At 28.8% G+C, this 17,307-nt stretch overlaps 1 protein-coding gene across 2 annotated transcripts in view; it reads right to left on the bottom strand.

The window, feature by feature from the left end:
- The window catches only part of LOC136986770 (xylosyltransferase oxt-like), a 39,777-nt gene that overhangs the window by 2,665 nt on the left and 19,805 nt on the right, over window positions 1–17,307 (bottom strand). For both annotated transcript variants that reach the window (XM_067284372.1, XM_067284373.1), the window contains 8 exons: window positions 17,057–17,259; window positions 16,787–16,867; window positions 10,337–10,553; window positions 10,005–10,181; window positions 9,834–9,939; window positions 5,141–5,361; window positions 3,661–3,795; window positions 838–1,026 (listed from right to left, as the gene is read on the bottom strand). In XM_067284372.1, coding sequence (XP_067140473.1) covers window positions 838–1,026; window positions 3,661–3,795; window positions 5,141–5,361; window positions 9,834–9,939; window positions 10,005–10,181; window positions 10,337–10,553; window positions 16,787–16,867; window positions 17,057–17,259 — 1,329 coding nt within the window. The remainder of the gene's footprint in view (window positions 1–837; window positions 1,027–3,660; window positions 3,796–5,140; window positions 5,362–9,833; window positions 9,940–10,004; window positions 10,182–10,336; window positions 10,554–16,786; window positions 16,868–17,056; window positions 17,260–17,307) is intronic.

The following is a 17,307-nucleotide window of genomic DNA, read 5'->3' as shown; positions in this document are numbered from 1 at the left end:
CACCTGACCTTAATCTTAAAAATATTTTTCACAATATATGTAAGTTAACACAAATTTTAAATATCTATCCAAAATGTCTGATAGTTTACAACTATCTAAATCTTCAACATTACAATCACTTTTACAAATTTAAGAATTGTAACGTTGAGATATGTTGAATCTCAAAAATATTTTGTCAACACAATTCTCTGAATACAACTGCATAGCATCTTATCAAACAATAACTGTAGAATAATTGAAGGAAAATTGCTCTAATTTTAACATTTTAAATTAAATATACATTTTTCAAATTTTGGTACAGCCACTCTTCACTTAAAGACCTATCTGTTTAATGAGTTGGTATGACCAACTCTCTAGTGCAGGGTATTTCCTTTAATCTTGTAGCCTAGTGCCAATAGTCAGTCATGATTCAACTATGAGATGCATTTGCAATCCCCAAGACTACATATTTAATTTATAAATTTGTACTTTATTGTGCATCCCATTTAAACGATTCAATAACTAAAATATTAATCTGAATATCTTTTTTTTTTTATGAATGAACTTTATTTTTTTGGTACATCATTTTTATAATTTTTGCTGAGTATTTTTATATTCTGTAATATGTAAGAGATGCAAAGTAAAACAGAGTTATAAAGTTGAGGTTTCCTTTATACTTTTTCTTTATCTAGAATAAACAAAAATGATTAAGCTTCTCATTTAACAATTTAGACACAGAAACAGAACTCTGTCTTAAGTGAGGAGTGGCTGTATTTAATAATGAAATTCATAAACAACTAAACTATTTTGATAAAAATTTTCAGTAAAAACAAAGCAAATATTTTACAAATTTATTACCTGTACACCTGTTTCAATCTTCACTTCATAAGAACCAGCCACAGTATTTGTTGAATCTACCCAAACAAATGTTGCTGAGAAAGCCTGGCCAGGTCCCCATTTATGAACTGCACCAGGTTCTGAAAATGGTCCTAATATGGATCCAAAATTTCTAAATACCTGTTCTTTTAAATCAAAATGTGATCCAACCTAGATATAGAATAAAAAATAAAAGTCAGTTTTGAGTTCTTTATAAATAATAAACCAATTTGTACATATTTAGACTTTTAACATGTCTATCTTTTGATATTATGGAAACATATGTAGGATGGTATAAAAATTAGTTTTCCGTATCCACATTTTTGGAATTTGTGTACTTATAGGGTAAAAATTACCATGTACTGGTAAAGACATCAGTTTCTTGACATATGCTGCATTTCGCTGTAAGGATGCATGTTGTACTGTACATGAGTGGCAGTAGTTGGAAGTTATTGTGAATGCACAAAGCATATGCACCCAATATGCTAAGAAACAAGAAGGCAAACAGATTTGTTGTAGACATAGACAGAGGATAAAATGAGGGCAGTTGTCCATTATGAATGAGCACATGTACAAGAGGCACTGAAATTCAAAAGTGGCTAGTGGACTGGATATAATGTCAAAGCAAATGACGTAGCAATGATGCAAGTAGTTCTATGATAGTTGTGAGACTGTCACAGACAAGCAGTAACCTGGCTGGTCAACAACAGCCACTACAGAGGATACCATTGCAAGAGTAAAAACCATGATTTGTGCCAACAGATGGATGACTGCAGAAAATATCACTGCAGAACTGAGTAAACCCAAGAACACCACATGATCTACAATGTGCTAGATTCCTGCAAAGTGTTGGAACAAAGGGTCCCTCTGCAGATCAGCACTGATCACTGAAAGCTAGAATAAGCATCAGCTTGCAATATCTCTTGCAGTACAAAAGTAGGAAGAAAACTAGTTTCTCTTTTCTATTCTGAATTATAATGAGAAATGAAAACTGGGCCATTTTACCCTGGATTCAAAATTTCCTTCATGAAATGGAAACATCCAAGTTCCCTGGCCAAAAAGAAATTCAAGGTGGTCCAGTAAGTAGGCAAGAATCGTCTCACAGTATTCTAAGATGCCAAAGAGGTGCTGTTGCTGGACTTCCTAGAAAGTAGAACTATAAATGCCAATATATACTGTGACACAATAACAAGACTGAAAGCTGCAATTTGACAAAAAAGATCAGGTTTTTGCATTTCAGGAATCATCCTCCTTTAAGACAATGGAAGATCACATGCAGCAAGAACAGTGTCTATGTCACCAAATTCAGTATGGACCTTCTCAATCAAACCCCTTTAGTCTGGACCTTGTACCCAGTACATCACTGAGTCTAAATACAAAATATCAAGTATAACAAGTAAAAAAAATTAATTATACAAAGAGACATTTTTCACTGTCTCCAAAATAAAAATTCCTATTAATAGCAGACCAGAAAAACTCATTTTCAGACTACTATTCATAATAGATCTCAATAACGATAAATATATCAATCTATACAAAAAGTTCACAAAACTTCACACCATTCTAATAAAACCAAAAATTTTATAATTTTAAATAAAAATAAGATGATTATCCCATTTATTGTATTCTTTAACTGAAGATGACCAAAAGAGGATCAAAGATTTTTGATTAAATGTTTTCTGGTTCTTCAACTTTAGTTGAAGTAACCAAGTGAAGTAAAGTAAGTTCTTCAACTTTAGTTGAAGTAACCAGAAAACATTTATTTTTTGGTTTAATTAATGTATTCCTATATTTTAAGATATTTTTCAAGCTTTGTACCATTGTTTAGAACATAATAGAAAGCGTATATATTTTTAGTTAAGTTTTATGTCAAAAAATATTTTATCTTACATTCAAATCATCTCATAATTTGTTCTTACTTTCATATAAAAACAACATCCATATATCCATTTTTCTTTCCTTAATTCAAAATTTGATGTTTATAATTTTTAATGCAAACGAATCTTATCAATTCTAATTACAATTATTAGGCTGCAATTTGAAAATTGCAGATCTACAAATTCCCACTGTCTGTCTGTCTTTCATTAATCTCAAGAATGAAGTTAGATGAAAATCGAGAGCAGATAAGGAAAACTTGGAAACCAGAGGCCCTTATTAACTATATACAAACTTCTAAACTGAAGTCACATGATTTCAATTCAAAATTTTCTCCAGAATGAAGTTAGTTAGATGACCAGCATGACTCAATTGTTATCAGGAGAAGTAGGATGTAAAGTAGTGAGACACTACTAAAATTGACACCAGCTATTGAAAGCTTACAGGTCTGGGAGCTAATTAACTATATATGAACTTCCAATCTGGACTTGAAATCACTTTTTTTTTTTTAAATTAAAAGATAATTAAAAATTGTAGCCTGCATTGCAATGATATCACAATAAATAATTGCTTGTTTTGGTTAGTCTTGTGTTAAATATCTGTTTAAGTGTGTTTTTTGGTTGCATTGCCTATAGCTTTTTCTTAACTATATGGTATTTGACAGTTTAATTATTCTTATTTTAAGAAATATATTTGTTTTAATTATAAACAGTTAAAAATATGTTCAAAATAAAATAACATAAATGTAAACTTAATACAATAAATTATACAAATAATCAACATTTTTTCCCCCCCTAAAATTTTATTTTTACTTCATTTTGAAAAAATTATATAATTTTTACATAGTTGAACATCATCTTACATTTAATACATTTTAAAATAAATTTAATATGACAATATAATATTTGTAACATTTATTATAAATAATACCTGTAAAAATTTTAGTCTACCAGTTGGTCCAAATGCTTTATGCACAGTATAATACTGAATTGGTTGAATATGGGTTTCTAAAATCACAGGTTGTTCTACATTAGGTATGGTGGCTTCATAAAGAACAAGAATTCCCTGTGAAAATATTTAATTAAATTATTAATCTATTTTAAAGATTTTTTTAATATTTTTTATTAATAATTTCAAATAAAATTAACAACATTCAAAATTTAAATTTATAATTTTCTAATTAAAATAAAAATACTACAATATTTGTTATTTAAATAAATTTTTTGTATTTATAGTATTTTTGATAAAAACTTTAAAGATTGAAGTCCTCGAAATAAAATTTCTTCAAGTACAAACAGAATAAACAGATTTGAACAATTTAAAAATTTACTAAGAATTTAACTTTTTCTTTTAATATAAGATTTAATCTTTGACTGTTCAAAACATTCTGTTTAAATCTTATTTGTACCTGAATAAGCCTTTAATGAAGAGTCTGAAAATATTTGCTTATTCAAGCTTATATTATTTTTATATATTTTAACTACAGTAGAGCATCAATTATCCGAATCAATTGGGGACTGGGGTTGTTCAGAAAATCAGTTTTTCGGATAACCGATTACGTACGAAAAAATACATTATTAATATAGTATATTAGTATATCCCATGTTGAAATTTTTCTCCGTTGCATGTCGCTTCACGTTGAATTTTCGTCAATTTTTGTTAGGCGTTAAGCCTAACAAAAATTTTTATAATAATAATCGTGGCTACTGTATAGTTAAAAATTATTTCTTTATTTTGTACAAACAAAATAAATATATTGAAAAATATAAAGAAAAAAAAAATTATACTTTAGAAGTTAATCTAGTATCAAAAACATTTGATTCAGCACAACACAGTTTGACTAGAATGCTTTCGGTTAACCGATGTTTCAGTTGATCGGTGCTCAGATAATCGACGTTCTACTGTACTAAATTCTATTATTTATCAAAAGCATAAGCAGATAAAAAATTTAAATAACTATTTATTTAAATTCTTAAAATTTTACATATCAATAGTTATCTGAAGAAAAAATTTATGGCCAAACTTGATCATTTTAATAACAATATCTGAAAGTTTCTTACAAAATACACAGGCAAATGCATTTCTTGTAAAACTAATTCTATTGAAACTATATAAAATCTTAACAGTGCTTAACAGGAATAGGGAAAAAAAATTATTTGACTTAAGCTTTAAAGAAAGAATAAAGCTTAAGTCAAAGATTTAACTTTTATCATCTAAGTGTGTCTATTTTGAAAAGTGTCACCCAAATATTTAGTAGCAATAATTGTTGTTACTTCTACTAATTACCTGTTAAATTTAGCAACAAATTATAGCTAAACAATACCAGAAAATAAATTATTAATTTTAAAATAAATTTTAGTAATAGACAATAAAAGTATTTTTTCATTAACAAAAAATAAAAATACTCAACCTTAAAGACATCATTATCCATATAAATAGTTGCTTCTTGTACTTTTTTTGCTGTCAATTTACAAGTTTGTAATGCATTCTGAAGCTGTCTTGTACCTAACCGGGAAAAACTGTCATACACAGATAACCGAGAATCATCTGGTGAAGGCGATTTTTCTCTATAATGATAATCATTTTGCCAATATGAGTTCATACTTGGGACTTCTAAAATATTCCCAATATCTGAAAAATATTTAAACAATTTTTTCAAACAAAAATATAATTTTAAAAAGTTTTTAGTTTCAAAAGATGTATAAAATTATATATAAGTAATCAATTTTTTTATTTCCAATTGTTGATAATTATCCTTTATTCAAATTAAAAATTATCACTAATTTTAGCAAGAAATTTTTAAAGATTCTTGCTATGTTAAAAGAAAGGAGAAAAAACTTTTAGTTAGTTTAGAAAAGTTCTTGAAATTTAAATTTATGAAATATTTAGAAATCTGATTAGTTTTTAAGATAGTCTGCTGACAAAAGTTGTGTAATTTTGATATTTAAAATTAAACCATGTATATTAACACGTTCATTAACGTGAATTACAGTAGAGCGTCGATAAGTGGAACGTCGGTTAGTGGAATGGCCGGAAAGTGGAACGATTTTCAGTCGGACTGTGTCGTGCTGAATCGAATGTTTTTGATACTAAATTTACTTCTAAAGTATAATTTTCATGTTTTTTATATTCTTTAATATATTTATTTTGTTTGTACAAAATGCAGAAATAATTTTTAACGATACGATAGCCTCGATTATTATTATAAAAATTTTCGTTAGGCTTAAAATCGACGAAAATTCAACACGAAGCGACACGCAACGGAGAAAAATTCAACAGGAAGCGATACGCAACGGAGAAAAATTTGAACATCGGACAGTTTAATGTATTTTTTCATACAAAGTCGGAAACTGGAACAAATCATTAACTGGAAGGACCCCAGTCCCCAATTGGTTCCACTTTTCGACGCTCTACTGTACTTGTTTGTGGTAATGTATACCAGACTATTTATGCAAGTTAAAATTCAATTAAGCATAGTGCACTGTGATAAAGCAAGCAACTGTTATTAAAGTTATTAATTTGATACTCACAATTTAATAATTACACTCTGTTACAAAAGTATAGAACACCACAAATTTTGTGATTTTTCAAAATTTATTTAAATTTTTTTTTTATAGAAAACAGTTTTATATGTTTTAAAACAATTACAAAAATATCATTTTCAAGCTTTTTATCTTTTAATAATAATATAACAGAAGTTATCACAGTTTTCACTTTTTGCTTGTTACAAAAGTATAGGTACACTTTCTAAAATTACATAAAAATAAATTTTAAATATATTTTAAACACAATATTTGATTTTGCCCCCTTTGGCTACAATTACTTGAAAAATTCTGTTAGGCATGGAGTTTATTAATTTTTTTAATTGTTCATTCTTAATTTCATCCCATGTATCCATTATTACAAGTTTCAATTGATTTACAATTTCATATTGTTTCCCATTTTGATAAAAATGGCTGCTAAAATCCCCCATAAATTTTCAATGGATTTAAATCTGGACTACATGAAGATCAGTCAATTACATCAATATTTTCTTTTTTAAACCAATTTTTCATTGACATTGAGGCATGAATGGGAGCATTATCTTGTTGAAACTACCATTTATGACCTCCAATTAATAATGCACCAAATGTAATCATATTTTTGTCAACAAACACTAAATCAGTTTTACTTCCCCATCCATCACATTTACTTCCAAAACCACCCCCAATCATTACAGACCCAGCCTCTTGCTGCTGACTTATTTTAACTCAGCTTTCTCTTCTTAAATCATGCCAATAATATGAAAACCCATCAGGGCCATCTAAATTAAACTTCTTCTCATCACTAAACATTATTTCTTGCCATTCTTCAGTCCATCCCAGCTTGTCTTTAGCCCAGTTTAAATGCATTGATTTGTGTTTGGGCAGTTAAAGATTGTTTCAACTTCATTTTTAAATATTTTACATTGTCATTGTTTTTTAAAGTTCTCCAAACAGTAGTATGAGATACATCTATTGGTAATTCAGCAGCAGCTTGCCTTGTTGACATGTTTTTATTAGTTATAAGCTTCAAAACTTGTCTCTCATTCCCAGATATTAAACATTTAGGCCATCCTGACTTCCTTTTTTGCCCATAATTTTTACCTTGTTGGAAAACATTTTGAATAGCATTCGTAGATCTATTTACAGCAACAGCAATTTGTCTCTAAGACTTGCCTGAACCACTCAAATAATAAATTTTATGTATTTCTTGCTCCTAAAGTACTGTTCCATGAGGCATTGTTGAAAATGTTTATATAATATTAAATAAAACATTCAAAAAAGCCACCAGAACAGTTGAAAATGATGACATCTCACCCTAGTCACGATAATTTTAATTATTATTATGATAAATTAATTTTTAAGAGACTTTTAAGTGGTGTACCTATACTTTTGTAACACATAAAAAAATAAATATTTGTGGGAAAAAAAAATTATGCTGCTTTATGAAATGTAAAAAACGTGATAAAAAAATTGAAATAATGATAAAAATAATAATATTCCAGTAATAATTTCAAAATCAATTTTGATAAAACACAAAATTTATGGTGTTCCTATACTTTTGTAACAGACTAAACTCAAAGTGTCCAATATTAGAAATTTCTTTCTGAGAAAAATTGTGGACCAAAGTTACCACTTTAAAACTGACAGACTCTTTAAAATAACGAAATTTATTTAAATTTATTGTAATCATTGAGTATAAGAATTTTTACCAAGAATCTTTACACATGCATAACACATTGAATCAAGTCATTTATTTGCTGTATATATTTGAATACATTTAAGCTAAGATCTGAAACAACATCTGAAACCATCTTGAAACAAGATGGAAGAACACGTAAAAGAAAGTTTAAATATTTATAAAATCAATTTGATTTCTTGATTAAAATGAATAAATTAATACAATATAAAAATCTATTTTCTTAATAGATATTAAATTATAAAAATTAATAAAAATAATACACTGGCTTGCAAACAGAGTCATTCCTAATGTATTTACAAAATGAAATTTATAAATAACAATAATAAACCTGAAAGCACATAATATCAGTAATGGAATTAGCATTTTCATTCTGGGAGGGCAGAGGTGGGGCAGAACATTGTTTTAGTGGGGTGGATGTTATCTGTATATTTTATCATTATACAAACTAATTTTTAAAATTTAGAATCAATTTACAGTAAAAAAAACAAGCAAAAAAAGTTTAGTAAGAACATATAATTACTTGGCAGACAAATAATTCATATTTAAAGAAATCCCTAATAATGGTCAATACAAAATAGACTCAAATAAATTATTTCAGGGTGGGTACCGATATTAGTCCCATCCATACATAATATATATATATTAGAAAGCAATGCAATTTTTCACAATAAGGATTGTAATGAATATCAGAATTTTGTGACAGATTTATCTATTTAATTTATTTGTAAGAATATAATAAAAGATTGTAATATTCTTCACTAGTAAGTGGCTTAAAATTTTAATTTCATTAGTGAAAAAATACAGTAAGTAAAGGTTCTTTTTCATGTATCTTTTAATTTGAAAGGTATAAGCAAGTTTATTACTGATTGAAAACTAATTAAATATCAGAAAAGTTTTTGGATGTCTACTGTCTACAAATCTTAGTTATTATTTTAGATACTTTTCCCATTAGTCAAGAAGAATTTTTAATCATTTCATCTAATCTGTGTTACAAATTTATAAATTCAAGAAAATGAATCTTAATTGAAGAAAAGTGAGCCTATTTTCTAATAACTGAAGATTTATATTCAAATAATTTTGACTTTTAATTTTATGTTTGGTATTTATCATTTACTACACTTCTATATAATTTATTTAATTTTTATTTTTATTCGTAATTTCTTCGTCTGATGGTTCTTTTTTATTTTTTAATTTCTGAAGACAAATTTGCCCAAATAGGGATCACCATTTATTACTTTCGCGTTGTAGACGATATATTTCCGTCTAGAATGCCCGTGTATAAAAGGTCGAAACACCCCCGAGAAGGTACAGATGGTAATAAGAAAGACGTTCGTATAACACCAGTTCTGATTTTAGAAAATCTTTGTGTTTTTAATTGGAAACTTTTTGTGTTTTTAAATGACTTTTTTAACTTTTTGGCAGCTAACAGCCTAGAAAGGAAGGTCGGTTGCCAGAAATATATCGTCTAGAACGCAAAAGCAATAAATGGTGATCCCTACTTGGGCGAATTTGTCTTCAGAAATTAAAAAATTTAATTTTTATCTTTACTAATGTTATACATTTGATTTTATTCTGCATATTATTGCATACTTAAGTTCTATTATTTGTTTTAAACTCTTTCTACTGAAGATAATTGAAAATGAATGTTGTCTAAAACATTTACCTGATTTTAATTTCTCTTTCTTGGGGTTATTAAATATAAATTTAGAAAATAAATGAAAACATCAAATTTGAATTTAAACTTTTTATGTTTCATACTTTAAAAAAAAAAAACTGTTAAAATTATTTTGCATTAGAAATATTATTTAAAAAAATTACTATAGCTAAATTTAATTTCATATGTTTTAATTTGTATATTTTAAATTAAACTTCTTATTTACCTCTATTATAAGGACTATTTATCCATAATTCCACTTGATTAATAACCTGCAGATTAATTATCGGTTCAAATTTTCTAGCAAAGAAAAATGGACGGTCCTCTGTGGACTGAAAATAATATGTAATTTTTTAGAACATTCTTTATGAAATAATAATTTAATAAATGTAATTACCTGAAGCCTAGGCCAATCTTCTGGTTTGAAATCATTAGGAGAACAACCACACCAATCTACAATATGCTTATACTGGCATTTACAACCTTGTTTTCTCTTCCAATTTGTTACATGTAAATTATTATCAATTATTGTATCACAGTATATACTGTTTTGGATGATAGTATGAAAAAAAGACTGAAATTTAAAAAATATTTCTGATATTAATTTAATATTTGTAAGTTACTTTTAAAAAAATAATAAAAATGACATTTATCTTTCATAAAATAAAATATTTTATTGATAGTTAAGCATTGAAATAAAAAATTTACTGAATTTTTCAGGTAACATACCTCTCCTGGCAGTAAAGTATACTGATACAAAACTTTTAATCCTTGTAACAAACCATCATCTCCTTTAGTAATATAAACAGAAAACTCATAACTTAATGCTAACCAATCACTTCCTCCATCTAATTTTATACCCCATGGAAGTTCTCTGTCACCTAATCGCCACATGTGTGTATCACATTCATAAAAAGTTTTATCTAATCCTTGTTTAGCTATAAACCTATAAAAAATATATTTTAATAACAAATAACATATTTAATATACATATAAAAGATTAAACAAAAAAAACCCTATGTTGTTAAAAACTATATCTAGGTTTTGTTATATCAGGCTGTAAAAATGAAATTTAGACATTTTGAAAAAAAACTACTGAAAATTAACTCAATGATTACAGTTCAGTCTGGTAGGTAATCACCCTACCAGACTGAACTGTAATCATTGAATTAATTGCTCAATATCAAATCACATCTTGCCACCTTTGCTGCAAATTTTCAATCCTATGAGCATACAATGACTGGAATTTTTCTTTGAAGTGTTGAGCATTGGGTATTGTTACTGAACTGTTTGGCAATATGGTTCTAGAGTGCAAAATAGATGGTTGTCAGTTAGAACTAAGTCTGGACTGTAAGGTGAGGCAGAACCTCCCAGTGCAGACTGGCCAATTCTCAAAGATCATCTTTGCTCCATGTGCTGGCACATTTTTGTGGTAATATTAGACTGTCAATTTTCGGATGAAGGTCTTTGATCTCTGTGTTCAAATAGTCCAGTTATTCACAGTAGAGTTTGTTTGTGACAGTGATGTTGGTTGGAAGTAACTCCACCATGGCGATGCCAAATAAATTCAGATCATCACTTTCTGCACTATCTACCTTTTGACATTTGCAACAGCTGGCTGTCGCCCACAAACACTTTAACAAGTGTCTTGCAGATAAAATTGTGAGTCTCTGTTATGCTGTGGCCACTTTTGAAGTGATAGAGCAACAGCATGCAAGTGTGTTCTTTCAAAAGTTTCATATTGTCAGACATTGTTAATATGTTTACTTCCAAATGAAATATGTGATGAAACAACCTTTCATTACTCTACTTATATTACTACCAAATGAAATGTTCTTTAATATTTTTTCCAGTCATTTCTAGAAAAAAATTAAAATGCCTAACTTTTACCTTTACATCTTGATACAATCATGATATATAATAAAGAATTAAAACACAAATATGCGAAAATGATAAGAAAAAGATTATTATTACTAATATAAGAATAAAGAAATAACATACAGAATACTATGTAGTAAATGTAATCTGTCAATTTTTAAACTGTGCTACTACAGTTTATAAAAATTTATTACATTGCATTATATTGTAATATTATGCAATCACTAACACTGTTGTTTTTTTTACATAGATAATTTTGACATCAGTTTGTTGAAAAACTCTAAATAATGTATGTGATCCAACTCCTATGGAAAAAACAGGATAACAGATATTGTCAGCTCCATATTGATTAATGTTTGATTTCTTACGAGAGAATTTGTTTAGTTTTATGAATGTGTGTCTATGCCCATATTCATAAATTGTAAATTGTACTCATTGACAAAAAAGTTACACACAGTCTGCACACATATATAATATAGGTCAAATACATTACGTACAGATGACAATATAAAAAAAGCCACATCATCAAGCTGGAGATAATTGTTTTCCCAAACTGCTCATCATCTAGACCAGGGGTGGCCAACCTTTGCGTACATAAGATCTACTTTTTATCTTAAAAATGTGTCACGATCGACTTGTGGTAGGCATAGTCTAAGTGGCGAGGGGGGGTGTGAAATACATACTATGTTTATACACTGTGCTTCAGTACGAGGTGCACTCCTGCGAGCACTCCATAAAGAAAATAAATTTCCAGACCCAACTTTTGATATTTGCAGTTACGAGTTCATTCCATACAGGCGGCACCTAAAAAAATCGATTTTTTGACACTTTCAAGATAGATTTTTATTAACTTAAAATATAATTTAATTTTTTTTTATCAATTACAATGTATAAATTGTGATACTGTTGGTTCGTAAACTTGAAAAACTTGTTATAAAACTGCACAGTACAACTGATAATTTGATTATAAAATTTTACTTTCGCGATTTTTTTTGGGCGAGGAAAATTTATCATGGAAGAATGATATAAGATTTTTAGACTTATTTTTTGCTAATCTATCAAAAGCTCGCGGGAGTGCTCTTTGTACTGAAACACCCTGTATATCTACCTACGTAAAAAACAACGTAATTATTTAACGGGCCAAAAAACTCACGTCCAGGGGAATTAAAACAACATGAGTAATTATTAACAATATTTATTAATTCAAATTAGCTACTGATGAAGACAGATTTAGAATTTATTTTATTCCGTTACATTAATGGGAGGACTGAGTTTGCACGTCTCTTACCAAGGAAACATAATTAGGTGTATATCCTGACAAAGATGATGATAATGATTCTTCAGTATGGGACTCAGTCAGGACAGAATGTTTAGTCTTCGTTAACTTTAAGTATGAAAATGCCAATTCACACAGGTATGTAGTTCCGAAACAGGAATAAATATATTTGCTACATTTGGTGATACTGGGATATTTTTCTCAATTGACGTATTTCCAAAAATCCAAAAATATAGAGGTCTGTTGCCAAAAACGCTCACTTATCGAGTAAATAGATAGGTAAGAAAAGCCATAATTTAATTTAAAACATAAAGAACAGGTACTTACATTTTAAACAAATGAAAAATTGAAACTCAACATTGTCACCGTGGATAAATAATATTAATTAATAATAATAATATCGTTAATACTAAAGAAAAGAAGCTACCGCATGACAGTATCAAATATTCAAGCTAAATGGCTGTGTTTTCTACGAGTCCAGTCATAACTGCATGCATATTGTTGCTTTTGCGCGTTACGTTTACAAGTTGCGTTCAGTTACAAGTGTAACACATTAAGTCAAAGACATCGCGAGTGATCGACCAAAATTGGCATCACGATCGACTTGTTGGCCACCCCTGATCTAGACCAGTGGTTCTCAACTGGAGTCCATGTAACATTACTGGGGGGGTCCACAGAAAAAAATACTGAATTAGGGTTTACGGTGATATTTTATCATCAAAAGCTCATAATAGACTCGACATTGTAGAAAGGGTGATCTTCGGCTATCATTGACCTAAACGGAGCCAAATATAAACAGACTCGCTGAGCAGCATCAAACACAGGTATGCCATTGAATAAATCTGCATTTTTTTCCTCCATTACTCGCTTAGGCCTATCTTAAAATGGTTTATTTTTAATTTTTTATTATTGTATATAAATGATCTATAGAACTTAATTGTTTAATATGTTTGTTTTGCAATAAATTGGCTTTCCTTCAAAATAAAGTTTAATCATTTACTATTTCTTTTATTTTTGATACAATTCCTTTATTTTTTTATTAGTGAAAAATATAAGGTTTTTTTTTCTGTGCAATGTCTATGGTGGTCCACAAAAACAAATTAAGAGGAAAAGGGGTCCATAGGTAAAAAATGGTTGAGAACCACTGATCTAGACCATTCTGACTTGACTGTATAAGTGTTAGGGTAGTAAATACATCTGAGCATGAATGCACAAACAATGAGCAGGCTTTGGATTCACTAGACAGAACACCAGGGGAGATAACTGTCTGACTGCAGACAAGCACAAACAATTGCAACACATCTTTGTCCACTATCCAGAGACAGATGGAAGCCTCAGTACAGTATCCTGTCTCTCCTCATACCATCGGCAGAGAACTAGAAATAAATTTGTATGCATGGAAACTGCTGTGTCCTGCCATTAGCACTCCAACACTGTTGGCTTTGTTTGCAATGGTGCCATAATAGAGAAGCATGGGCTGCTAGAGTGGCACCATGTCATCTCTAGCATTAAGTTCTGTTTAGGAGCAGACAACTACAATGCAGTAGTGAATCTAGAAGTCCCAAAGAGGAGGATAATTCAAATTTAAAAATATTTGAATAATTAATAAATACCTTTTATTAACGTATGCACAAAGATTGTACTGTGGATGGTCCAATAAACAATATTTTGCCATTGTAAATGTTTTTAGAAACAATGTTTTGAAGTTCAAGCAAATAAATTTGAACCTTTTACTGTGAGAAGGGCTTAAGCCCATGTAACCCTCTCTCATCGTATCTGTCCCTGTTACTGTGCTAGTGTTTGGAAGACCACGGGTGAGTTCATTCTGTTTTTACTGCTGAGCAAGCTGCTCTGGAGAGCTATCTCTTATGATCAGTCAGTCATTCCTATATTGGTATACAACGGACAATGATGGCATAGCAGTACATTCAAAAAATCCTTCAATCATGTGTTGCATTTCATGGCAGCCATGCAAACAGCCATTCTCCAGCCAGGTAATGCTTGGCCATATGTAGCTAGGGTTTCCCAGAAATGTCTCAATCATGCTGCCACACTTCCTTGGACTGTCCCAGTCTGCAGATTTGTTGCACATTAAGCATTTGTGGGATCAGATGAGATACCAGCTTTTGACCACTTATGAGTATGAAGAATTTGGAGCAGCAGTCACATCATCTATAAGCAAATCTGTTGCAGGATAGTTTATGGTGCCTGTTTGCATACATGCTTGACATATCACTGCATGTATCCAGACAAGCTTTAAATAATACTATTATGCCACAGGAAATTGTTTCTTTGCTGTGATATTGTAACAACTTATCATCATTACATTTGTACTAATAAAGTTTCATTCAATTCTAATGTTTTCTCCTTGAAGGATAACTTTTTTGTCAATGGCTATATATTAAATATGATAATATATTAATTTTCTTTTGTTCATCCATAAAAGTAATAAAAATTTATATATAATTTCACTTATTATAGATCTACCAAACAAATTTTGCAATCAATATTCTTTAAATTGTAGTTTTATCATTTATTATTTAGTAAATGGTTTGTCAAGCAATTGTTAATCTAGTTTTTCTAAATAGATTTTTCTAAGTGGTATGAATGCTGTATAATATATAGCTTCAAAATCACTTTAAACCATGTAGGTCTATTTTTCTCACAGCTACTCCAACTTAGGTGATACAAGACTAGTGTAGTAAACTTTTAAAGCATATCTTTACATCACATGCATTTTGGGTTAACGTAACTTAATAGCCCCTCTTCAGTGATACATGAATACATAGAAACACAAAGAAAAATCTGGTAAATGTTTTCAACATACTTTCAGTAAAAATACAGCCAAACATCATTACAATAATATATTGATTACAATTAGTTACAATACTAAAAAACTTTATTACAAAATCAGCTTCAGCATTCATTAAATTTGGTCTCTGTATAGAGCTTATGGAGGTATTCACCATGGCAATTTGATTTGTAAAGCTCAAGTGCTTATTTTACACAATTAATTAAATATTAACACTTACAAATAAAGGTTCACAAACTTTAGGTAATATCAACACTAGCAAATAGCTTTTTACCTATTTGCTTGTGTTGGTATTACCTAAAGTTTGTGAACCTTTATTTGTAAGTGTTATATGTGAATAATATTTAATTAATTGTGTAAAATAAGCAGTTGAGCTTTACAAACCAAATTGCCATGGTGAATACCTCCATAAGCTCTATACAGAGACCAAATTTAATGAATGCTGAAGCTGATTTTGTAATAAAGTTTTTTAGTATTGTAACTAATTGTAATCAATATATTATTGTAATGATGTTTGGCTGTATTTTTACTGAAAGTATGTTGAAAACATTTACCAGATTTTTCTTTGTGTTTCTATGTATTCATGTATCACTGAAGAGGGGCTATTAAGTTATGTTATCCTGAAATGCATGTGATGTAAAGATATGCTTTAAAAGTTTACTACAATAAAGTCTTGTGTCACCTAACTTGGAATAGATGTGAGAAAAATCAACCTATAAGGATTAAAGTGATTTTCAATCTAAAAACAGATTTTCTTGAATCCTTTCTTATCAATATATTCTTAGAGATTATGAGAAAGTCACCTAGAAGTTTTTTTTATAAAACAAATCTATAATTCTTAATTAGTTATGCCAAATATCAGATAATTTTTTCACATCTTTTTTTAGTCATTAAAAATAACTCTTTCTGATGTAATTATTTATCATTTATAGCTTTCATATTACCAATGTATATTCCAATTTCTTAAGCAATTTTTTAAAAGGAAAAAAAAACAAATAAAACCAAATACTAATAATTTATAATAAAATAATCAAAGTATCAACTTTATTTTATTATAGATCATCATTTATTGGTATCATAATGATTATATCACACTGCTTTAAGACAGCAAAAGTTATAAAAATTCAGCTATTATTAGCTATCAGCTATATCAGATATTATTAATTTATATTTAATTTATTAATATCAATTCTCAAAATTTCTCCAATAATACCTTTGAGTATCTTGACCATGACTTTTAATAAAATTCATTCCTTTGTTAGCAGTGAGAAAACGTTCCAAATAAGAAAGTGACCTTTAAAAAAAAACTTTTAATTATGAAATTTCATATTTAATTTTTATCCTGAACATTTCAAATATATTAAAAAGAAAACAGTAAATCATTAATTTTAATATTCTTTTTCTTATGTAATAACAGTATTATGTATGCACGTGTGCACACACATGCACACAAAAAGTTCTGAATATGATTTTAAATTCTTACTTTACAGGAAAGTCACTTTCACTGAGATTTATAACAAAATCCCATTTCCAGTTTTTCAGGTCAATAATGTTTGAAATACAACGCAATAACATTTGAAGAAGACTAGCTCCACCCCAAATGGTGGACAGACGCCACCTTGATAAACGAATATTGGAATATTTTTCTTCCAGAGGCAGAAGTGCACGAAAAAGATAATCACATCTCTACAAAAATTCATTACAATAAAAATGATTAAAATTAATGTCATTAAT

This window comes from Centruroides vittatus, unplaced genomic scaffold (assembly GCF_030686945.1).
Source record: "Centruroides vittatus isolate TY-2023 unplaced genomic scaffold, ASM3068694v2 scaffold_1172, whole genome shotgun sequence".
NCBI classification, from domain to species: Eukaryota; Metazoa; Arthropoda; class Arachnida; order Scorpiones; family Buthidae; genus Centruroides; species Centruroides vittatus.
The sequence above is the reverse complement of the archived record's forward strand: the minus strand, read 5'-3'. Positions and strand labels throughout refer to the sequence as shown.